At 42.9% G+C, this 24,999-nt stretch overlaps 2 protein-coding genes across 4 annotated transcripts in view; one reads left to right on the top strand and one right to left on the bottom strand.

The window, feature by feature from the left end:
• Positions 1 to 1,398: 1,398 nt before the first annotated feature.
• Positions 1,399 to 16,103, bottom strand: OCIAD1 (OCIA domain containing 1). The gene is made up of 8 exons (XM_019552780.1): positions 16,032 to 16,103; positions 15,095 to 15,176; positions 13,153 to 13,206; positions 11,806 to 11,853; positions 8,186 to 8,315; positions 5,734 to 5,939; positions 4,329 to 4,475; positions 1,399 to 1,856 (listed from the first exon to the last, which is right to left on the bottom strand). The coding sequence occupies exons 1-8, from the start codon at positions 16,071 to 16,073 to the stop codon at positions 1,819 to 1,821; spliced, it is 747 nt and encodes a 248-aa protein (XP_019408325.1). The 5' UTR covers positions 16,074 to 16,103; the 3' UTR covers positions 1,399 to 1,818.
• Positions 16,104 to 22,120: 6,017 nt separating this feature from the next.
• FRYL (FRY like transcription coactivator) overlaps positions 22,121 to 24,999 on the top strand; it is a 311,142-nt gene continuing 308,263 nt past the window's right edge. For all 3 annotated transcript variants that reach the window (XM_019552760.1, XM_019552761.1, XM_019552762.1), the window contains exon 1: positions 22,121 to 22,308. The gene's annotated coding sequence lies outside the window, so the exon portion shown is untranslated. The remainder of the gene's footprint in view (positions 22,309 to 24,999) is intronic.

The raw sequence follows: 24,999 nt of genomic DNA, 5'->3' as shown, positions 1-24,999 counted from the left end.
AAGCAATAGGATATACTTGCATTGTACAAAGCACAGAATGAATTTTAAATGATCTGTTCTTGGAAGTAGTCCATGCCAAGATACAAATTGACATGAAACACAGACTTCTAAAGCAACATCCCAGCAACAGAAAAATTTGATATGCTTCAAGATTTTATCTCAATCTAGACAATACTTTTGAGTCCTATCAATCTGCCTATTTACTGCTCCCTCAAGTATTTTAGATACTTCAAGGAAGACTGAAAAATAACATTTTTACATGTTTTTTGTATCAGATGATAGATCAACATTTCTTCCTCATTCTTCCTTCATATGCTACACTGCAGGATCAGATAAATCATTCATATATGGTTTGGCAACCAAAAATCCCAGCTCATATGTGGTTTTATACTCTTAAAATTTTAGAAAATAGTAGCTGTAATAGAAGTCAAAATTACCATCTACATACTTAACACTCCCTTTCCCATTATATCCCCTGAAACAAGTTTAGAATTGTTCAATTTCTTCAATTAATTTAATAGAAGCAGGCTTTTAGATGCAAATTTCAGGTATATATGAGTATCGGGATAAATTCAGTGTTGGACAAAAATAGGAATAGATTTATGGGCATTAGTACATAGTTGCACAATAGCACAGTTAACTATTTTCATCTGATTTAAAAGTAGCTAGCTAGAATTATTTCTCTGTATGACAACTATAATTTCTCCCCTGCAGCCCTTCAGATTTCACAGAACAGCCAAGACATGTTACACAGAGTCAGCTCTTACATATTGTAGTTACATTTTTCTAGTACTCCAACTTTTTTTTATAGCAGTTGTGTCAGATTATCTGTATTGTACTGATCTCTTTGTAGTTACAGGAATTTATTAAACATGCTTATAAACAAGAAATGTGCGCTCTTGTACAAAATGTGTGTCTCTTGTACAAAAAAAACTTCCTAACATTCCCGAGTACAGATCCATAATTTGGGGATAGTCTCCAGTGGATCAGACAGCTTTTGTTTGATGCTATAAACGTACTTCCAGCACTTATGGCTGCAACCCCCCCCCCCAAAACAATGAACTTATGAATTTAGGGCCTATTCATACACAGACTTGGAGTAGCCGAGTTTAGCTAGTGCAAACCTACATGGACAGATTTGGATCTGTTTCACACTTACAACAATGCAGTTGGTGGATAGGGATGACAGCTCAGTTCATGTATTTGGTGTCTGGCTAGTACCTCACCCCTGCTTTTTTTCTAAAGGTTTATTGCAAATTAGAAAGACTTACCTTTTAAATCATGCAAAAGAGAAGGGATAAATTAAATTCCATTTTAAGTTTGAATAATCTAATGTTCAACAACAACAACAACAACAAAATCAATGATTTCCTAGTACATCACTTCCAGAAGAAATAAAAAAGGTGAGAGAATATTTTATTGAGGAACTTTTAATGCAAGTCTTTAATAGTTTTAACATATTACACTGTTTCCCCCCACAAATAGGAGCACAACTGATTGAGCCTGTTTTACAAATGCCATTGCCTTCATCCTATTTCTAGGAATTCATAGAATTAAATTTAGTTAACTTTTGTACATTCTTTTAAAATATCATACATTTCAAAACGATGCAATCAATCATTTGGTTCCCCATATGTGAAAAGTTACATAATACTAAGCTTAAATCCATAATTTTTAACCCTCTAGCAAGTGCAAAAAAAACCCAACAATCTCCTTTTGACAGGGTATTCCATAACGCACACGTGATGACCAACATTAACGAAGCAGAAGTTAACTGACTGCAAATAACTTCCCTCAGTAGGTGCAGATATCCAGTTCTTACTCGTCCCAAGCATCTCCATACTTGTTTACTTTAGCTGGGGGGGGGGAGAAAAATAACACACAATTTATATACAGAAATTTTACACGGTGCTTTGAAATTGTGAGGAAGCATGTTGCAGCTTAAACTGTGACAGTCAGGGTCATTTATACCTCAAAACACATGTAGTTTAAAGCTTTTCTCCCCCCACACTGCTCTTCCAATGAGGGAGGAGGCAGAGATGACTGTTATTAGTTATTTTTATTACAGCAGTATTCAAAAGCTCCACTAAGGGTAGGATACCACTGCTAACCCCACCCAACAACATTGACTTAATTTGAAAGAAGGATGAAACAAAAACCACCAGAGGAAATAAGAATGTGAAGATAACTACTGGTATGTAGCTGTACAGATTAGTTACATGCACAAGTAAATGCCTTCAAGATAACAAAACAAACGAACAAAAAAAATCATATAAATGAGCAGTAATCCCTCCTGACTAGCCACCTCACCATTATCATTTGGCAATTTCCTTCAGTACCGAAGTGGATTTGATACATGTGCAAGAGGACACATTACTGGCATTAAGGATTAGTTCAGTAAGGATACACCATGTTTAACTGGACAGTGTAGAACAAAATGAAAAAGGTGCTGGCTTGAAAGAAATGGAGAGAGAGGCAAGAAGATGGCAGGGTAGAGGATGAATTGCAATACAGTACAAAACTGAAAATTACTAGAAGTAGGCAATATCTCCTGCAATTAGCAGGAGAGATTTCAAACAAACAAAATAAAGTACTATTTATGCAGTGCTAGTAATTTAGCAGTCAGGTTCTAAGAGGGATTAAACACATGAATGGAATACAGGACTGTTGATCACTATTAAACACAACAGTATGGAACATATCCTCTCATATCCCAGGGACTTGTGTGCTGGTATTGGATACCAGGTCCTAGCATACAGGACCAGGCAAGGGTAGAGCTGGGCCCAAGGGCCCATTCCCAGTGTGGGAGGCAATCTCAGCATGCAGGGGCTGTGCCAGGCCTCAGTGGCCCGATCCCGGCACTCAGGGCAGGAAAGGATGCCAGGTCCCCAGGACCAAATTTGAGCATGGGGCTAGATCTGGCCCATAGACTGACCCTGATCCCAGAGCCTGGGGAATGGAGGGAACAGTACTGGGCCCCAGGACATGTGGGGATAGATGCAACTTGTGGATTAGCCCCATATCATTCATCTGACCCACAGGATTAAAAGCTTGAGCACTACTGCTCTAAGGCATCCGTTACTGCCACTGTCGGAGGTACTGCTAGATGGATCACTTGCTGACCCAATATGAAACTTACGTTCCAAGACAGTGGTCAAATTTCTATCCTCTATTGTTGTGGTAAAAAGAATTAAAAGGGAACACTGTGCAAATCAATAAAGGGGCAATCCTGCTGAAATAATAGCAGTTCCAAGCAATGTGAACTTTCCCACTCCACCTCAGTCATGGGACTGGACTCCACAATCCCAGTCATAGGACCTCATGATCCCATTTCATCCAGTATCTCTGCAACAGAACTGATCATTTTGCTCAAGATATTATCTCAATGACCTGCTAAGATTAGCCTGCAGCTTATTTGCTCTCTACAAAGGGAAGGTAACTTGAACTACAAACCCTATTGAGATTATAGAAGAAGCCTCTCTCTCTCTGCAAGTGACAATTGTTTTAAATCATCACCCAAGCATTTTGTCATTGCTTCTCTGTGATGCAGAGTACCAGGGTGTTCTGAATACAAAGGCTGAAGATTTGAAGATTTATCCAGCAGTGCATTACATGGCAAAATAATTGCCCTTTAATAAAACAAAGCAAAGAACATACTTGGTTCTCAAGGATGGCTTTATGCTGAGTGAATGGCACTTTCTTTTTTTTTGCAGGTCACTTCATTATTGTTTTAACATTGTAAAGTTTTGTTTTTCATTGTGAAAACAAACAGTAAGTTAGGTGCCAAGTACTGTTTCCTTCCTTCAGGTTTTAGTGCAGAGTAGTAAATTTTACAAACAATGACATCCATCAAAGGTCTGCGCACCAAGAATCCCCTAATTCTACATGAAACAATTCACAAAAAACAGATTTAAAAAACCCCAGATGCATATTCTATTTTGAGAGAACAATGCTATCTAAAACATACACGCCCAAAGGAGCAAAATTTTGTCATGAGAAACTAACTACAGAGTTAAATTGCTGCTGTGTACTACAGTTTCCCTAGGGGATTAGTCAGTTAAACACAAACCAAACTTTTCACCATCAGCTTCTACATGAACAAGACAGTTATGGGACAGTAATTATATTTGCTACAGATACTTTACTGGTTTTTGAACAAACTGGGTATCATGACAGAAGAAGCTTGTGTAATGTGCCATGTAAGAATCACCCCCCATTAGTAAAATTCATAGAAATAAATCCTTATAGGATAAGCACAGTTAACTGCAAGTCTTTTAACCCTGTTATCGGTTTTTACCATATACTGTAATAATTCAGCATCAAATTACCTTCTTTTCTAAATGGTTTTTCCTGTGAAGACTGGACTGGACTCTGTTTCTCTTTTAAGGCCTCCTTATATGCTTCTCTATTCTTGTTCCTCAGTTCCTCATAAGAAACAGCTTTTCTTTTAGTTTCTTCTTGTAATGAAACAGGTTCTTTAAAAAAAATGTGAGTAGAAGCAGCATTAGCCAACTGATTTGACTGTATCGTTGCAATTAGTTAAATGTTTTCCAGAATACCAGTGAATTGCATCTCATACAAAATACAGCTCTGCATTCAGATTTCCAAAGGTTAAGCATAGAAACCAAGTTTTAAAAAAGATGTTCCATGGAATTAAGCATACCACAATGAAAATATGTTCTCTCTGATGGCAATGATAGAGGCTATAAGAACTGGTAAAGAAATAGAAGTCATTTATTCCTTCCATTTTACACAAAGTTAAAAAAAAAAAAAAAAAAAGCTTTGGCCAAATATTAGCTTTTTTGTTCTATTTTGTCCACAGATAGCATATTACAATCTACATCTTTACTTGTAGGAGAGGCCTTCAAAAGATAATTACATGTTACAAGTATTGTGCAGATAACTGGTTAATTGTGCAATTACCTTAAGACCAGCTACATGTGCAAAGTACACTTCATACGATAAAAAGCTCAACCAACTATAAAGTCATACCCTGAAAACATGTACCAACTTTATACCTCATTGCTATCAAGCTTTAACTTGCACATGTAGCAGGGTCTCCCCTGCGTCTGGGAACCCCATTAGCTCACAGGACTCTCAGCTGCAGGGGTGCAGAGTGCTAAGCATAAAATCCCCAGGCCCTGGGGATTATGGCTGCCCCAATCCCTAGGGCCTGGCTGTTTCATGCGCCCCCAAGCCTTAAGGATTGCAGCTACCACGATTCCCCGGGGCATGAGGCGTGTGGGACATGCCCACTGCTGGGAATCCCTCAACTAAGGGGGCTCCCAGCTGCAGGAGCTTGCTTCTTGCCAGTGCCAGGGGGAGCCTGTGATCAGGCTCCCCCTGCATCAGGAGTAAGGCACAACGGGATCTAATGTACAATTCCATAATACCTCCTGTGATGGACGTATGTCATGGCAGGAAGTGCAATTATGTGGATTGCACATTCAATCCCATTCTACTTTTACCTACACATCTAGAGGGGTTTGGAAAGATATACAAAAAATACATAGTTGGTTTTAAAGATAAATGTTACAATAGAAACAGTGCTAAATGTATGCTGTCAGGATACTTTTTCTATATTCAACAGTTCCTCATCAAAACCCACTGTCAGGTACAAATATGCAAAATATTATGTATTTTCTGAAATAAAGCAATTTGAAGACAAATGCATTTTAGATAGAGATAAAAATCACTGCACTAAATCCCTAACCTTATTAAAACAAACCATACCTTGGTCACCACGATCAGTAATTCCCATAGGTGAAGATTCATTCACGGAAGCACTGAATGGAACTGGTTCATAATTAGAGAAGAATTGACCTGTTGAGCTATGTTCTTCTGAATAGCTGGAAGGAAGTGTGACTTCAGTTGTTGGAGCAGGTCCAAAAGACGACTGAGAAGGTTCATCTGTAAGTTTTGAGTTTTCACTAGAATAGCTGGTAAAATATAATTTTGTTATAAAGAATGGATATATTCTTTAAACCAAAGAAATGCAACATTAAGTAGCAGGGTTGGGGTTACTCAGAGGGTTTAATATGATGTTTAACAACTTAAAATATTTACAGATCTATTTAAAAAACTCTGAAGTAACTACAATTTGAAGTATACTCAAAAGAAATATGCCCAACGCGTGCACACACTCGCTCACCTCTCTCTTCACAGGCATTAATCAGAAATACGAGTCATACTTGTTAATTACATGGACTAGAGAAACAGAGTACCAACTCTGTGTTTAGCACTTTACAGACAAAAAAGGACGATCCTTCCTCCAAAGGAGAGCTCAGAGACACAAAACAGTCACAAATAGTACAGGGTGCGCCCATATAAGCTGGTGGTGGCAAAAGAATGTAGCTGTGGTTATTTTGAAAAGTTGTGTGAAAAAGGTTGTAATTTAAAACCGTTCATTAGAAGTTTCCATGCCTGATCAGTGATCAATGCCAAAAAACAGGCACAATTGCCGTTTGGGTGGCAAAACATCAACCTGAAGAAATGGAAGTCTAATGTTCTTCTCTCCTGCACGGATTCGCCTAGTTATTTTTTAACCACAGAGTTAACAGGGGTAAAAGGAGCTATTAAAGGGATTAAAAGGGGTGAGAGAGGAGGGGGAAGAGAGAGAGAGAGAGAGAGATCATCTGGCCTGATGCAAATATGCCTATACAAATTACTATACAAATGTAAGCATCCTTAATACAGCATTAGCATATATTTCCAATGACCCTTTGGTCTATAGTATCCCTTTCACAAACTCATCTTTCAAACAGAGTAAAGATTTGCTCTTATTTGACTGTGGCATTTAGTTTCATATTGACACTATGCATCTTGCCTGATCTCTGTATTTATCACAATCTAGTTGAATAACATTTTTAAAAGAAATAAGATATCTTTTCTTGCCTACATCTTACCTACTGGCTTAAAAGCAGGGAAGCAGTGCATTTGGGCAATACTGTAGTTTGCACAAATTTGCTACTAGTGACTGTGTACCAGATGGAGCCATAAAACTTGTCACTGTAGGTCAACTTAAATCCAGTTTATGAAAGCAAAAGGATCTGCCATTAACTCACAACATCATTAACATCTATGAATTTTTCTTTAAGCAAGTTTTTCTGGCTTCTAGTTCTTAAGCCACTATTGACAAAGATATAAAATCACTCCATTCTTTTACTCTTCAAAAATGATTTGTGTTTACATGACTGCCCTCAGCATCAACTGGCTTTAAAACATTAAGTTTAAGAGAACACTGTTTAGAAGGATGTTATTGAAAACTCTGGAATTTAGTGATATACGTTTGAATCTTTCAATGTGAAGATGTCTGGTACAAAAAAATTAATAAATATTGTTTTTAGAACACAACTAAGAGTTTAATCAAATCTTGCTAAATGTTTTTTAAAACATAAGTGTGATTATTGCTTGCTGCTACCCATATAATATTTTCTGAGTGGTGAATTACATAAACTGATATTTACCAAATCACAAAGGTCTTAAACTACCTTGCAAAAAAAAAAATCACAATCAAACAGAAAACACACTTCAGGAACAAAACAGGAAATATTTTTAAGAACTGATGATTCTCTCATATGTAGTGCATGCTTTCAGGCTTCTACACCATTATAGATTTCAAAGTTATGAATAAAACACAGTAAGTTCATCCATCATGCTTCTTCTTGAGCTAATACTGTTCACTGAACTCTTTCCTTTGATAAACATTGACTGAAATAGGAAAAGGATGGAAATTATTCCAAACTAAACTACTGGCAACCATCCAACAAGAAAAGCCATTTTATTTCAATTTACTTCATATCATGAGAAAACTTGTGAAGTCACATAACTGTAAGTAAGTTCCACAGGAAACTAGGGTCTCAGTTTAGACCCTAGTACATTATAGTCACTCAAAGCACTTTTTGCTCTATTCCACAAGATAGTCAGTTATTTATGGAGCTCAAAATACATGTTTTTGGCTGCTAAAACAAGCTTATAATTCACAAAAAAAAAAATACAGATTTCCCTGGTGATAGCAAGTTGCCAGAAAAGAGAGGAAATTATAACTCTCAAAACCATGGCAAGATGCAAATGAAGCCCTGATCAGTCTCGGTTGCTTGCAGAGAGGCTGCAGGGGGTAGGGCAAAGACAGGCAACAGGATGGGACAAGACAGGACACATTAAAAGAAAATGAATAGAGGCTTACTCATCTGTAAGACACCTGGGGCCTTTCTGTATGAACTCAGTTAGCGGGGAAGTCTCCAGTCTCTTAAATTTTTCCCTGCAGGCTGGCATGTAGGATATTCTTCCAGCAACATATCCAAAAAAACCAGCATCTTTAAGAAGGAAAGAAAAAACTCTGACATCATTTGTATCATAATATTAGCATACTCTACAGAAAACTACAATAGTTGAAAAATGAAGCACACTGGGCTCTAATCCAATTAAAACCGATCAATTTTAAGTTTAAATTTAAAGAACAAAAGGCATAATTCTTGGCATCTCTGCTGTACTTTTGGCCAGAGGAAGTACTAAATAGCTAACACGACAGCTGAACAGATGCTTCAGTAAAGAAGGTAAGTATCAAGTATTTTCTGTTAGCACCTGAGGGATGAATGTGGCTAAGAAAAGACAAACAAACAAACAACCCCCCCCCCCCAATTAATATTCTGAAGGGCATCAGATAGGCCATGGATATTATCTTTAATTCTACGAAGAACTGGCTAGCAATAATTGTAAAATGGCTTTGGGAAAATTGGGCTGGAAATAAGGTTTCAGCCCATTAGGGGAGTAAGGTTTTGGAACAGCATTACAGTGGCTGTTAAAGATTGTGGCAGCCTAACTAGTGTCAAGATAAAGGCCCTGGCAGACGTTAAAATAATGGTGTTACAGGAGCTGCTCCTCTGGGTTGTGGCAAGCCCTGAAACTCACCATGACTGAGCACCTCAACATGCTTTGCCTTGCTGTTCCCTCAGGCAGTCTGCAGCAGGTTTCTCATTGGGCTGCACCATTAATTACCTGAACATGTGGGGAAATTACTATTTATGGTGTGATTAACAGGTTAGCCATGTCAAGAATAACACCTTGCCAAGGGCCCAAGTCTGATTATTTTCTGAATTAAATTAGAGGATGCAATTGCCTGCAACAACTGATAACTAAGGGCGCCTATACATAAGCTGTGTGGCCAATCCAACACACTGTAATTACAGTGTCGGAGCAGATTCAATTAATCCAGTCTGCTGAAGCGTGGTAATTACTACACTCCAGCATCTTATGCATCAGCAGTCCCATGCTTAAAAATGGCAGTTGGGGCACACTATCTAAAGACTGTTAAATGAGCTTTAGCTAAAGCACCCCCACTGCCATTTTTAAGGATAGGAATGCTGATACACAAGAAGCTCCAGGCACTTTAACTAGAGTGGCTCTCTAAAAGAAATCACATCTGGTCTTCAAACTGAAAGGTGATTTATCAGGCAAATACAAGAGGTTTTTTTGCAGGAGGTCAGACTAAATACACTGTTCACTCTAGCCTTAAATCTATTAAAAGCTGAAGTTCTTCATTTAAATGTTTAGAATTATAAATAGTTATAGGTTTAGAAAGTAAAACAAACTTTTCCACTACCCTATAGCAAGAAGTCCAGGCTGCTATCATAGGGCCCAATCCTGCTTCTAGTGAAATCACTGAAGTTTTGCTGTGGACATCAATAGAAACAGGAACGGATCCCAAGCTTATAGCATAGCAAGTATTTTCCACATGCGGGTCTAACGAAGACTTACTTTTAAGGCTGAAAAATATTACAAGGAACATTTGTTCCCTGGGACCATTTATACTTCTAGGATTTGTCACTGAACTTTAGAAAGCTCTATGTATTAATAAGGGAGCAGGAAGGTAATTTCCCTTTGCCTGTGGGACTTGTGAAACTTATCTGAATCAAAGCCAGAGTTGTCCAATTTCTAAGTGGTTGGGGACTGCATGTGCACAGGCTATTCAACCTGAGCCACGTAGCAAGCAAACCCTCAATCCTGACAGCAACAATCCACTGCACTAGGCCAGTGTCACACGCCTCCTGCCACACCATGCCATGCTGCACAACATGCTTGCCACCTCCACCCAGGTACAATGCTGTGTGGGCTCCCTGGGTTTCCTGGCCATGAACTCCCACTGGCCACACTGCCCCACCCCCAGGTGCAGAAGCAGACAGTGGAAACAGAAAGAACCTGACTATGGTGACAGCAGTAGCTAGAGCAGGGAGGGAAGGAACCAGGAGCCTGAAGGCCACCGGTTAACTCTTTTGGGGGCTGGATTCAGCCCACCACTTCAAGAACCCTGATGTACCCTATTCTGATCTCCATGTTTAAAAATGGATATTGAAAACAGAAAGAGTACAGAGAAGAGCCACAAAATGATCTGAAGGCTGGAAAAAGAGTATTAGTGACAAACCTGGGGTTTTCTCTCTTTAGCATACCACTAAGAAGCCACAAAATGATCTGAAGGCTGGAAAAAGAGTATTAGTGACAAACCTGGGGTTTTCTCTCTTTTGCATACCACTAAGAAACCAAGGTAACTTGGTTCAATTGTAAACTTACCTCTAGAAAGAGAAAATACCAGGTAATCAAGGTCTTTAAAATAGTGGAGTAAAGTATGACAGTCAATGGATGGAGGTTGGAGACCTCACTGTTTACAAACTTGACTTTAAGAAACCAGTTCTGTTGTGCAACACTTGTGCAAATCTCTATTCTTCTGAAAGGTTTCCAGAGCTAGCTGACATCAAGGGAAAAATGACACACCTGAGAAAAACTGTAAGTGAAGAGGTCCCCTTGAAGTACAACTGTAACATGCATTTAAAAAGCATGTGTAGTAATGTGATCAGTTTACAAAAAATTAAAATGAAGTGAAACTTGCCTTAAACATCTGACAGTGCCAATTTCTACCATTCATTTATCTGCTTAAGCAGCACTTCCTCCACTATAAATTGTAAACTTGGCCTCCTCCCACTGAAGTCAGTGGGATTAGGATCTGGTTGTGTGAAAGCAGACTAGTAAAATAGCAACTTCCTGTTTTCCTGCCTTTTAAGATTTTTTTACTTTTTACAAAAGGTATTTTTTTTCTAGTTGCACAGAATGCAAAATCTATTACAAAAATTCAGTTGTCCTATAATTGTGCATGCATGGTGTCTATGAAAACAAATATTACAACAGCTTGAATGGGCCACTGAGACGCATGATTAGTGACCTTCAAATTAGGAAGACAAGGGTGGAAAGTTCTTTAGACAGATTTCACTCCAACAGGAATATAGAGTTATTACAGGAAATTGCATTTGAACTTGTAACATTAAGACAACAGTAAGAAGTCAAAATAAATTTAAAGTGACTTCCCTTCAATTAGAAGAATAGTAAATTGTCAAAAAGAAAAGTAACTTCATGTAGACGCCTAATAAAATTATTTCCAAAAGTGACAACGCACAAACTTATCAGCTGGCAAATAAATCTGAAAAGATACAAAAAACCATTTTTCTTTACTCCTTTTCAGTTAAACTAACTTAAGTGATACTGTAAAAACACTAGGTAACAAAAATAAAAAGTGTGGTTTTAAATTCACAGAATCCCTATGCCTCTTAGCCAAATATTATAAATGCTTGAATATCAAATTATTACGTAGTCATTTTCTGATCGTAGTTGCATCAATACAAGATCCAAAGCAAAAATCACTGAATTAAATCCGGAAAGACTCTGTGAGCTTAAGTAGTGCTGCTTTGGTTTTATATCAGGGTAAGTTATATCAGATATTCATGGCACACAAGTTGAACTCAGGTGGTTGATACTTACATGCAAGTTTGGCAGCAACAGCGAGTCTTGACTTAGCTTCAAAAACTCCTGAAAATGAGGGAACAAAGTTATTACATAATCTATGACAAACAAGAATTAAAGGTGATAAAGGAAATAACGTGACCCATTAAATTTTTTATATAGCTCTAGCAGGTTAGATCTCTTGCATTACATCAGCTCTTTCAAGCTATTCACCTATAATTATTAGGTTCCATAATGTTAAAAAGAACATTTTATGGATTATAGTCAGTCACTAGATTTCTGACTTGCCAAGAAAACTAGAACGTTTAAGAATCCATTCTCTCAACTTATCGCACATAGTATGACCTGCACCAGATACCTCAAAAAAAGATGCAAGAAACCACAGAACATGTGAAATTAAGTCTTTGAGGAAGTTACCCTCTCAATTCCTAATGGCTAAAATTTGGCTTAAACGTGAATCATAAGGTTTTACAATCCCTTCTAAATTTGTTTCAAATATTGACCTGTTTTATCTTTAAATATTCTTGATTTCCACAAGACCTCCAAATACTAGTCTTACGCTCAACAACATTCCACGGTCTAACTGGCCACCATGTAACATACACTGTATTTTCTTACATAACACTACCCCCACCACCCCAGTAGGATGTACACCTTGCTTTCAGAAGGTGAAACGAAAAAAAAGAAAATCTTTCTTTGCAAACACATTAAAGTATTTTCACAGGGAAAACACATGCTGCTGCTGTTGGAGAAGAGAAAGAGTAGGAAGCAAAAACCTGTGGCTGCTGTATGAACTAGCTAGCTACAGAAAGTGGTGCCCAAACTCAAGAAGCTGACATAGGCAATTCAGCTTCAGCAGGATCAGGACCTCTGCTCCTCACATTTCTGCACTTCAGATGTCCAGCACCCCTATGTCCAGCAGCTACTTTTCAGGGAGAAAGGTACATATCATATGTAAGTAAATACAGCATCTTTCTTTATCTGACTCTTTCTTTACACCCAAGTTTTACTATACTTCTAGTCGTTTTTGTCACCTAACCCTATAATTCTACAATGTCTTTTTTTGCCATGGCAGGATCATTACTGAACCCTATTTCAGATGAGGGCAAATTATTTTTTTTTCATTATATTGCTTTCCTTTTCAATCCCATTCCATAACCTGCTTGATTTCTTTCCATACAACTGCTTTGTATGATTCTCTTTACCAAGTAAATCCCCATCCCCCTATATTCAACAGCTTACATTTCTCCAATTCTTCCAACTTGGTATTTCTAATCTATTTCGGTGCTGTAATTGAATAAGGCAACCATATTAAGTACAAAAGTAAAGCTTTTTTGAGCAAGAAGAAAATGCTTTATAATTTACCTCTCTTCATCAAGTGCGAGGTGATAAGCATGCATATTATAGAATATGGCGCAGCTGTAGAAGACATTGAGGGGAGAAAAACAAAGGAACGTATCAATTTGGAGAGAAAAAGAAATAGCATAATTTGCTGTCTTTTCAAACATGTTTCACAAAGTATAAAAATTGTCATGAAAGGGCTAATTCTCGTTAGGGCTTCATTAAGGTGGCACATTTCTGTATAAATTATTCAGCACTCTTACCCCAACTCCTGTGGCAGGCTTTCAATGAGTTGTGATACTGGTTAATGGACTCACTAAGTCACTCATTAGGCTTTGCAATTCCTAAAATGGGGAAGACAGGAATGTATGAAGGGACCACTGTAGGTTAGCTACCAGAGGTGGCTTCCAGCCAGGACTGCTATGCCATAAAAATATAAAATTTCACATCTCAGGGATTACAAGTTGTATAGCTGAGGGGAAAAAACCTACCTGATCTTTAAGCCTTATAGGAATCAAGTTCCACTCCTACATAACTAACAAGCCAGGCGACGATAGCCACCTCCACCTACTCCTTTTCAGAAAGGGTATAGGGACCATTCTGCCTTAGGTTGCTGGAGTCACAATTTACCAGTACCACACAAGTCAGTGAAAGCTTTATTGTAGAAGTTGAGGGTAGCAGATGCCTGGTCTCCAAGGCAACTATGCAGCTCCAATCATTGTGAATAGCCAAGTAAAGAATGCACATGCACTGGAAAATGGCCTGCCATCCTCCCCTACACCTTCACCCCACTGTTTTTACATATAATAAGAGCTTATTTATATTACAAAAATACAATTGTACAGAAATTACTGGCTATGAGTAAGGATCTCTCAGATCAAGATATCTTACTCAGGAATATATTATATAAAAAAATACTGTCTACTACAAGACACCTCATCCTTTTTTACATTAACACCCGAGTAGGAAATCCCACAACAGCACTGTTCAAAGCTTAAGGATAACTATGCTAGAAATATACACTACAACTGCTTTACCAAAGTGCTTTAAAATACTTCAGACTTTTTCTGAATAGATTAAGGGTGCTATACCACCTTGCAGTTAGTGCAATGTATAAAAATGTCTGTCATGAAATTATAAAAACAAAGCATGACTCACAATGTTTGCTACGTGAACCATATTTCGTGCAATTGCTGTAGCGGTGGAAGGCCAGTGGGTATTAAGGCACCCAACATTTAATTCTTTGCCCCAACTGAAATAATTAACCCTGCACTGTAATTTGCAAGTAGTAAATTGGAATTCAAGAATTTTGCCCACTGAAGCCTTTCCTTTATGAAGAATGAATAGATAAGTAGTAAACAGTGAGTGAGCAATAAAGCAAGAAATAAATAGTCAATAATTAGTTATAAAGGCAATTACTGTTATAATTAAGTTGAGGGAAAAAATGAGAAAACATCCAGATATAGTCATGTGACCCATACACTTGTTTAAGTTATAAGGATGTTAGGGCAGGGTCTGCCTGGCCCTGTGTCTGTCCTACATGTGGCATAGTCAAGACCTATTCCTGGTTGCTCTTTGAACACTACTTAATAACATGATTGATAACATTACATAACTGTTATTGTGCAGACTTAAAACAAACAAGCACAAACATGCATTTGAACTTCAACACAGCATTTTAATTATACTAGCTGCTAAAAAGGCTAGGCCATGAGTAACTATTAATACGTATACACAAAACATCAGTTTGACATTAATGTTATGAACAGACTTAACAGCATGTTTTGTCTGAATTTCACTGTATGAATTAATTTGCTACTGAGAAAATAAGGAAAAAATATTATACATATACACACATTTATCTATATAATTTTTTGTCCTTATTCACCTTGTTTTATATATCTGGAGGGAGAAAGGGGAGATTAATAAAATGGAGACAAACAGATTCTTAGGAAATTGGCCTTACATCTATACCAGAAACTCTCATGCTTGCATTCAGAGAGAAGTCTTTTTTCCTCCTCAGTTGGTGTATATCGCATCCATGCCTCCTATTGGAAAAACAAAACAGGGATTTAAGAAAATATTACCAGGGTGAAGTTTTCCAAAGAAAACACATTTCCATTAACTTTGAACTTCCCTAGCAGCTGTATTTTAAGAAGCTGGTGTGTTATTCCCTCACAAAGAGCAAGCTAGACAACAAGCCTGTCTACCTTTGACAAAACAAACTTGAAAACCTCCTCCAAAACCAAGAGAAGCCTGTATCAGCACCCATCCTTCACAGTTGTCTGGCATATAAAGCTGAGTAAGGAAACAGGCCTTGCAACTGGCCTTCAAAGTCAACAGATGCTGGCTACACATATGGGCACTAGAAACAGCAGGCTGTAGACCCTGTGCATGACACTAGTAGCAACATTTAGCTTCATAAAACAATTCAGCCGGGGTGAGCAATGCACTTGGTGGGAAGCACACCACACTGTGAGACCTGGGAGGGGCCACTGCTGCGATAGGAGGCAGCGCTGGTAGAGATCAAGTAGTGGTTTGTTACCAGCTTCTCTTCAGAAAGAGCTGCAGGGCTGCAAGTGCGGTGCCAAGGGGCAGCCACACTCAGTGTGGAGCTGGCTTTTGCACTCTCCACCGAATCGACTACCCCACCCTGCCTGGGCTGGCCTATGTCATGGTTCCGAGACGCAGCAGGGTGCGAGGGCAGATCCAGGCTGTGGCAAGGGGGGTCGGAACAGGAGGGGCCGCATCCCGCTCCCAGCCCCCCCGGGGACTTGGCCCAGGGCTAGACAGCGCTCCCGGCCCTAGAGTGCCTTCAGGGGCGCCGCCCTCGCGGCAGCTCCCGAGCTGCGTCTGCCGCGGCCCCGCCCTAGCGGACAAGGACACGGCAGCAGCGGCAGTACCGGGACCGGGTGACGGCGAGGCTCAGCGTGGGACTCTTCCATAGGGCTGGGGTTGGAGCCAGGCAGCACGGCTCGCAGACCGCCCGCACTAGGGCCGGGAGCTGGACACCGGAAGCCGCACCCCGGAAGAACCCCAAGGACACAGCATGAAGCGTGGTGACACCGGCGTGACCCGGATGCACATGGGGCGCGGTCAGAAACCACTCACACCCCCGCTCAATGCACATGCGCAGGAAGGCCTGCCTGGCCTGACTCAGAACTCTGTGCGGGGTGTGCGCACGGGGAAAATTGCTGGGATTGCGCATGCGCAGTGGTCGCTTGTAGGGGGTGCATCTTGCTTTGCTGCGTGTGGGGGGGTCTCCGGGCATGGGTTCTCACTGGAGACTCGCTGCTGTTGCTTGTAGTGGCGGTTTGTGGAGCTGTTTCTGCTTGGCTGGAATGCACCATTCCCCCGGAGCCCTTCGGAGGCTAGGCCTGTCTCAGTTCTCGTTTTTGAGAGAGGAAGCCTTCACAGAACTTAAACTGCTCTTCTCCGGTGACTGCAGAGAGGCCTGAGAAATACTAACTTACTGCCCCTTTAAGTCAGTGTAGAGGGGCATAGGCTGAGGAAACAAACAGGAGCAAAGGCTGCATTTCCCAAAACGATCCCCCCCCATCATAGAAAATTAGGGTTGGAAGGGACTTCAAGAGGTTATTTTAGTCCACCCCCTGCTCAACACAGGACTAGCCAGCCCCAGCTAGATCATTTTAGGCAGGGCTTTGTCAAGCCGGGCCTTAAAAACCTCCACGGATGGAGACTGCACCACCTCTCTGGGTAATTGGTTGTAGATAGAATTCTAGAAAATGGGGGTTGGACGTTACCACGGGAGAGAGCTGGTAGGTTTGCTTGTATCAGATGGGTAGGAAGAGAAAAGTGAAGAAAAGAGATTCTGGAGTATCAGCAATTTCTGAAATTAGTGGCAAGGACAGACTAGGAGGAGGAATATGTAGAGGCTTAGCACTCACGTTTGTCAACATATGATAATGTGGGAGTGTTGCATTTTCATTTGCAGAAGACATACATTCATGTAGAATACTGCTCAGTAATACAAGAGACTAGTACCTTCCAACTTGCTTATCTGCCTATTATCCAGATCCAAGCTAATTGCATACCACCTTCTGTTCTTACATCAGTTCATTTTGCGTGCAGATGCCCTTACTAACTGCCCTACCCAGTTCTAAACCAGTTAATTTTATGCTACCCCACATTACCTAGCACACCTTTGTTTCTATATGCAGCCATCACTGCATTTTGTACAGAAACTGTTCTGGTAGGAAAGCAGTCAGTTTTATTCTCTTGGATGCCCATGTCTAAATCATATTGAAACTGTCTTCTTCCTCTATAATGGTTTCAAGCTCTAACCTTTTTGTGTTTTCCACCAAAAAAAAGAAAAAATTCTTAACCAGGTCTTTGTCATCTAGCACCTGACTTAGTACAACTTTATCTCTGACCTTCACAATAACTATCTTAACATTTTTAGGTCTATTCAAAACTTCAGTAAAAAATAACTTTCCTGTGACTGTGTCATCTTTTTCCCATCTAATGCAACATATAAAAGCTTCTTAACTTTAAGCATAAGAGGGATGTTGTAGCCATGATGGTCCAGAAAATATGCAAGAGGCAAGGATTTCTTAGGGTGATGTCTTTTATTGGACCAACTATATAGTTGGGATACAGTCAGACAAGCTTTCCAATGAAAGATGTTCTTCATTGGGTCTCTGATCAGTTACAGGTAACCAGGCACAGCATGAGAAAAACCAGCAGAGAGGGCTGAGAGAAATTCTCAGAAGTAGCAGACACAACAGTTTACAATTCACTGTTTATCACCCGCATAGTTGTCATGAGGGCATTGATGCATTGGATCAGGTATATTACATTTTGGAAAAGGCATATATAGGAACTATGTACTCTGATGTTTTATTTTGTTTTTTTAATGGGGGGTGTTGATAGAAGAAAAGCAGCTGCCACTACTAACTATGCTACCCCTGAGAATTTCTCTTAGCTCCTCCCCTCAGCTATTTTTGATTTTGCTGTGCCTGGCTTCCTGTGATCAGAGACCTGATGATGAAGAAAGCTTATTTAACTTTATCCCACCTACAGACTTGTGCTCTCTCTATTCATATCTACTCTGCCTTCTGACTGTTAAGCATTAGCCAGACTCTCTGCTGAACTGTTCATAAGCTGCCTTGATTAATTATACTTAGAATCTCTTATCCACTTTATACTTAATATATTTAATATTTTTACTTATAAAACTTCAAGTGCATAAAATGGTCTCTCCCTCCTTTGTCCCTTATTTCCAAGTTCCATTGACATCTCCCTTGTCATGGCTTCCCAGTGACTCCCTAAAATCTGCAGGAGTGAAACCTATAGTAAGTTTCAAAAGATTGTTGGATCCTTAGATCCCATAGACCTTGCATACCAAAACTTCCTATGTATTTGGGATTTGTTTAAAAAACTGCAAAAATAGAAGTGTTCAACAACCAAAAACTTTGTCTAAAACAAAATTAACTGTGAAAGCCAAAAATATTATAGTAATATAATTAGTTTACTCCTTCTACTAATAAATAAAAAGATACAGGATTATCTAGTTCCCCTCTACCATGTACTACTTCATCACTTGCTATCATTCCTTCTGATTTCTGATTGTTGTCTAGCCTTAACTTTCAGGTATTCTATAGTCTTTATAGTCACAAGATGCCTATCTCAACATTAAAAATATCTGATATGAATATTATATACTTGCTTTGGAGTTAGTATGCCTATCTGGTTTGTCTGTGGATTGGATTATGCAGAGTAGTAATGAGATGATGGGGTGATCAAGAGTAGAGTACCAACAAGTGGACAGGAAAACATGGAAATTCTGTCAGAAACAGGACACTAGCACTAATCAGATCTCTAACATGATACTTATTGCTTCAAAACAATGAAATATAATTCTGCAGTGCAATAATGGATGAGAAGCTGTATCTGTCAAATTTCAGTGAATTGCAGATTCTGTATGTAACAAATGTATAATAGTCCAGAGATTTTTATATTTTCATTACTTTGAAACACTATATTTTTAGATTCTGCTTCCATTTTTGAGCTGCTTGGGGAGGAAACTTAAGACATGATCAAATAAGTAGTTGAAAAAAATGAGGGGGTAGAGTTGAAGAATATGCTTATCTAGTAAGGAAAATGGCCAAAAGTTAGGGTGGATCATGTGATCTAGTACAGTAATGAGAATTTTTATTTTTTTTAGTATGGTTCTCTGAACAGCAGCAACAGTAAAATGGAGCAGCTGAGAGTGCAGCCGTCTGCTTCTATTTGTTTTGCTGCTGCCAAGAGTTAACAGGAATGAAGATAGATCTCTTCTGTAATGCAGAACGAACAGAGTTTCATGCCAAAAAGAGCATATTAGAACTATCATAACAGGTGGACAATCAGAGAAGCAGTCATTGGCCTGTGGCTGTATGACAGTTCAGTAAAAGACAGGTGTGGCTGTCTTGGTACAGTTGTGGCTACAGACAGCAATTAGTAAAGACTTTATTACTCATATTTATCAGAACTAATAATAATAAAAGAAGCATTTTGCATATTCAAACTGCCTTACAAATTAACCAATCAGCTGCTAAGAATATCTTGTGAAATAGGTAGGCAGGTAAACAGCACCACCCCCTTTTCACCCGTCAGGCCCTAATTGATTTGCCACTCCAGAAAGTGGGCCAAAGCCCACTAAGTAGACCTATAAGGCCCCCCCCCTTGGTGAGGGGGGACACTGAGGGCATATCACTAATGGTTTGGGTCAACTAAAGGACAAAATAGTCAGGAGTGAAGGTCAGAAGTTCAAAATGAGTGCACCAATGGGAGACACCAAATTGAATACACCAGCTAGTGCCCTTGAATGAGTACAAAGAGCCAGTGGACACCACCCAGTGAAACTCAACCTGGAGATATGAATGGATGAGGAACTGGAAAATGGCCTTGCAGACGACACTACGCTAGGGGGAGTAGTAGATATGCTGGAGGGTATCAAGTGAAATGCCCCAGGGGCCAGTCCTGGCACTGGGTTTGTTCAGTGTCTTCACCAATGACCTGGAAAAATTCATAGAGTGCACCCTTAGCAAGTTTGCGGATGACACCAGGCTGGGGGGAGTAGTAGATACACTGGAGGCTAGGGCTAGGATTCAGAGTGACCTAGGCAAATTGGAGGACTGGGCCAAAAGGAATCTCATAAGGTTCAGCAGGGACTTAGGATGGAACAATCCCATGCACCAGTACAGACTGGAGGCTGACCAGTTTTGCAGAAAAGGACCTAGGAGTTACAGTGGACAATAAGCTGAATATGAGCCAGCAGTGTGCCCTTGTTGTCAAAAAGGCTAATGGCATACTAGGCTGCATTGGTAGGAATGTTGCAAGTAGGTCAAGACAAGTGATTCTTTCCCTCTTTTCTGCACTGGTGAGGCCACTTCTGGAGTACTGTGTTCAGTTTTGGGCCCCCCACTACAGAAAGTCTATAGATAAGTTGAGAGTCCAGCAGAGAGCAACAAAAACAGTGAGAGGGCTGGGGCAGATGACTTATGAGGAAAGACTGGGCTTAGTCTAGAGAAGGGAAGACTGAGAGAGGATTTAATAGCAGCCTTCAGGTACCTGAAGGGGGTTTGAAAGAGGATGGAGCTAGACTGTTCTCAGTGGTGGCAGATGACAGAACAAGGAGCAATGGTCTCACAAGGAAGGTTTAGGTTAGATATTAGGAATTTTCTCACAAGGAGGGTAGTAAAACACTGGAACAGAGAGGTTGTGGACTCCGCATCCTTGGAGGTTTTTAGGACCCGGCTAGACCAAGCCTTGGTTGGGATGATCTAGTTGGGGATGGTTCTGCTTCGAGCAGGGGGTTGGACTAGATGACCTCTTGAGGTCCCTTCCAATCCTCATTTTCTATGATTCCAGGCCAGAGTCTCCTTCCTGGTCAGGTATAATCCCAGCTTGGCTGGAGCCAGGGGGAGGTTGACCAGGAAGTCTCGAGACTTGGTGGGGCCATGGATGGGGAGCACAGAAACTAAAAGGTGTGGGGAGTAGCACAGCAAGAGCCTCAGCAGGAGATTCTGGAGGAGGCAGACATGGGCAACTGGTGCTTCTTTGAGTCAGGGGGCTGCATGCTCCCCCTGACACCAGTCAAGAACCAGGGGAGGGAGTCCCCTGCAGCCTATTGCTGCGGGGGGGAGGGGAAGAGGGCAGCATCCCCTGGCCACAAATCTCGCTAACTTCCTGGCCACGCCACTTCCGGAAGTCCTGTGGCCACTTCCCTCGGAGCTGATCACCCGCTAGGATTGATGTTCATCCCTCTTAAAAGGCCAATAAAAGGACAAGTGCAGCCACTTCTGCCAGGCCTGACATATGCAATTTGCCCAGGGCCAGGTGGGGCGGTCTTGTCAGCCATCTCCTGACTTCCCCTCCAGGCCGCGGTGTCCGGGAGCGTAGGAGAGCCGTTCTGCAGGGACCTCGTGCTGGACACAAGGCCCCCAGGCTGCGCCTCACTGCTGTCTGGCCCCGCCCCCTGCCCCTGGAGCCCGTATCCGCGCGGGGAGGCAGAGGAAGGGACGCGCGGGGAAGGTCTCGTGGCCGCCCCTCGCCGGAGAAGCGGGGTTGGAATTGTGGATGATCCCTAACACGTCGGAAACGATTTAAAAGGGAAGACACTTGGTCTCGCCAGAACCCGACCTGCTCCCCCAAGCGACCCCAGCGCCGTTGGAGCGCTCCGGAGGACTGGGTGGGTAGCTCCTATGAATGACTTCTGTTATGGCTAATCGGCCGCAAAGAAAGCCGAGCGGAAGAACCAATAGGAAGGGCAACCCCGCCAGAGGGCTTATTGATTGGTTGAAACAACTGGCCGCCGGGGAGGCAAGGCGCTCCGGGCGGGGCCGGCGCCAGGAAGCCAACGGAAATAACCCGGGGGGGCGGAGCCACGCGACTGCCACGCGCCTCCGCCAATCGGCGTTTGTTCCTGGTTGAGGGCTGCGTCCCAATGGGGAGGGCGAGGGGGCAGGAGGGACGCGGCGGACAGGCGGTTGCTCGGGAGCGGAGCAGAGGGGCCGGCGGGAACCGGGGGGCGACGGCGGCGGAGATTTAAATCGCTCGTCGGGTCTTGGGGCCTTCGCTCTTAAAGGGGTCGCAGCTGTTGGGCGAGGCGGGATCGTGCCGGGAGCGCAGCTGTTGGCGGCCGCGGGAGGACGCGCTGGAGCCGCGGGGAAGGAGGTGAGGCAGTGCCGGGGCCGGGCCTGCTGGGTGCTGGGGCGGCGGCCGCGGCTCCCAGCGGAAATGGGGCGGGGAGGCGGCTCCAGCGGCCCCGGCCAGGCCGCTTTGTTTACTGCCGGGAGGGCGGCGGCATCCCGAGGCCGGGAGCCCGAGCGGCCCCGCCGGTGCTTTGTTCTCCTTGACGGCGCCCCCGCAGCGTAGCTGGGCCCGGTGTGGGGGGGCCGCCCCGTATTCGGGCCTGGCCTGTTAGCAGCCGCCAGGAGCGAGGCCCGGAGGCTGCCCCCGCTGGGACGCGGCCACGTTGCCCCGGCGATGCCCGTCCTGCACTGCAGTTTTGCAGACTGACAAGGCGGCTGCAAGCTCCTTGGAAGGGGCCCTGGCCTTCCCAGCCTTGAACCTGCTGGGACCCTGCAGAGCGTTGTGCACAGGGATAACATCCTGCCTTCAACTGCAGAGCTGCATGCTCTGGGGTTTGTGCATGTCCAGTGCCTGTGTGCAGGAGAGCCACTTGAGCTCAGCATGGGATTTGGGGCCCTTGTGAGCCCCCCTGAGCCCAAAGAGCTGCAAGAAGTGGAGCTGTCCTGCACTGGGGCTCTTTGTTCCTATAACAATGACATGAAATAAAAGAACCAACTTCCTCAGTATATTGTTTCAACATCTTTGTAACTATGTTGGCTTGGAGTTGGGGAGTGTCACTTTGAATAGGTTTCTCTGGGAGAGCAGAGAGCAAGTGCTGGAAAGCCGCAGGTTGATTTTTATCTTGTCCTATAGTCACAGGAAGGAAACAATGCTCTGCCGAGCTCACTTTGCAGGTTAGTAAGTGAGGAGTTCTAGGTCAGGAGCCATTATCTAGGCCCGTTGAAGTTCAGCCTTGGCTGAGAGTGATCTAAGGGTTTGTTGTGCACTTTGAATCAACTTATCTGGTAAACTGCAACCGTAACTGGCTTCCAAGTTATGCAGACAAGCCCGAGTCTGTTCTTGCTTTTGATCTCTGGAAATGGTCTTTTGGGAGCAGAATAGAGGCACAATGTACCAGGGTGGTGCTGAAGAACGGTGTGTTGTTGTCTCTCATTGAACTTGTTTGGAGTTTTTACGAAACCTTTTAAAGAGGTTGGTGGCTTTTCATAGCTCTTGCCTGCAGCTCACTTAAAGTAAAATGGGCAACACTAATTTCTTAAATTTGTTTCTATTACTTCACAGAGACTGACTGTGTTTGAATTAATCTTGAAGAGTCAAATAAGATTGGTCTAGTTCTTATGCCATAGGTTGATGCAATTGTGGCTTTGTTTCTAGGACTGCACTGTTGTGTTTAATATTAGGCCTACCCCATATTCCATGCTCCGGTTAATTGCTGGTTATTATATATCTGGGTAAAGTCAGTAGCTTGCATGTTCATATAACTTGATCAAGAAGCCCATTTGGTCCCAATTGCATGGCAGATATTCCATATATCTATAGGCTGCACTTGGGTAGGAAGGTTTGTTGTTGTTTTTGTGTGCATTTAAGATAGGGGTGAGCCAAACAAGGCTTGTGGACTGTATCTAGCCTGCAGGGCCCCTAAAAAATTTAGAAAAGAAATATTTATCTGCCCAGGTCAAAGATAATGGGACCCATGGGAAGCCATGGCAGGCTTCTGCAACAGCAGGGCCTGCCCATCCCTGCCCCAGCCGGAAGCCCCTGTCTGGCAGAGGCATCTTGCCTGGGACCATGGGGCTGTTTGTGGCTGCACTGGTGTAGGAAATTCAGGTAAGGAGGGGGGCTGGGAGGCAAGGAAGGACTGTGGGGATCACCTTAGTCCTCAGGGCTGGGCCAGCTCCTGCTGAGTCCCACTGTCCAGCCAGAGCAGGGGGCAGTGGGAGCACGGGGCCCAGAGCAGGGCAGTAGGAGCATGAGGTGTGGGCTGGCAGGGGTCTGTGGAGCCAGTCTGGCCTGCATCAGCAGGGAGAGGGTGGAGCTGACCTGGGTCTATAGAGCCCCTGCTGGCTGGGACCCCATGCTCCTGCTGTCTTGCTCTAGGTCCCACTGGCACTGGCCCAGGGACTCTGGTGTGGGTCCCGCATTCCCACCCGACTGCCGCTGGCTTTGGTGTGCCTACTCACTTCCAGTGCCTGTGCCCCAGCCCCATGGTACAGGTGGGGATGAGCATGCAGCTCTGACACCACACGTTCCATGGTTGCCTGTCTAGACAGAGCAGCAGCAGGGAACAAAATGATTCTCAGCAAAGGGCGGGGGGGGGAGGAAGCAGCACCCCTCCCACCCCCCTGCTGCTGGTGCCTCCCTGCTACTACAGTCGGCCAAAGCCCAAGCAGCGGCTGTCCTGCCTCTCCACCACGTCACCCCAATGGAGAGCAGGCACAGGCAGCCCCATGCAGGCTTCAAGCGGCTGCAGCATGGGGCACCTGCCACAGGGAGGGGGAGGCCACTTTTCCCCTGCGCTGAGCACCAGTTTGTTCTCTGCCACTGCTCAGTCCAGACTGGCAAGCATGGGATGTGCAGGGTTGGGGTGGGGTGTACTGCAGGGCTGAGGTGGGGATGCTGGGAGTGAGCCAGCATGCCAGAGCCAGCAGCAGCCAGGTGGAAGTGTGGGTCCCACACTGGTGTCCCTGGGCCAGTGCCAGTAGGGCCCAGAGTAGGGCAGCAGGAGCGTGGGGTCCCAGCCAGCAGGGGCTCTATGGAGCTGGGTCAGCTCCC

Source organism: Crocodylus porosus, unplaced genomic scaffold, assembly GCF_001723895.1.
Source record: "Crocodylus porosus isolate Cpor-Errol unplaced genomic scaffold, CroPor_comp1, whole genome shotgun sequence".
Lineage (NCBI taxonomy): Eukaryota > Metazoa > Chordata > Crocodylia > Crocodylidae > Crocodylus > Crocodylus porosus.
Note: the sequence above shows the minus strand (reverse complement) of the source record. Positions and strands in the feature narration are given on the sequence as shown.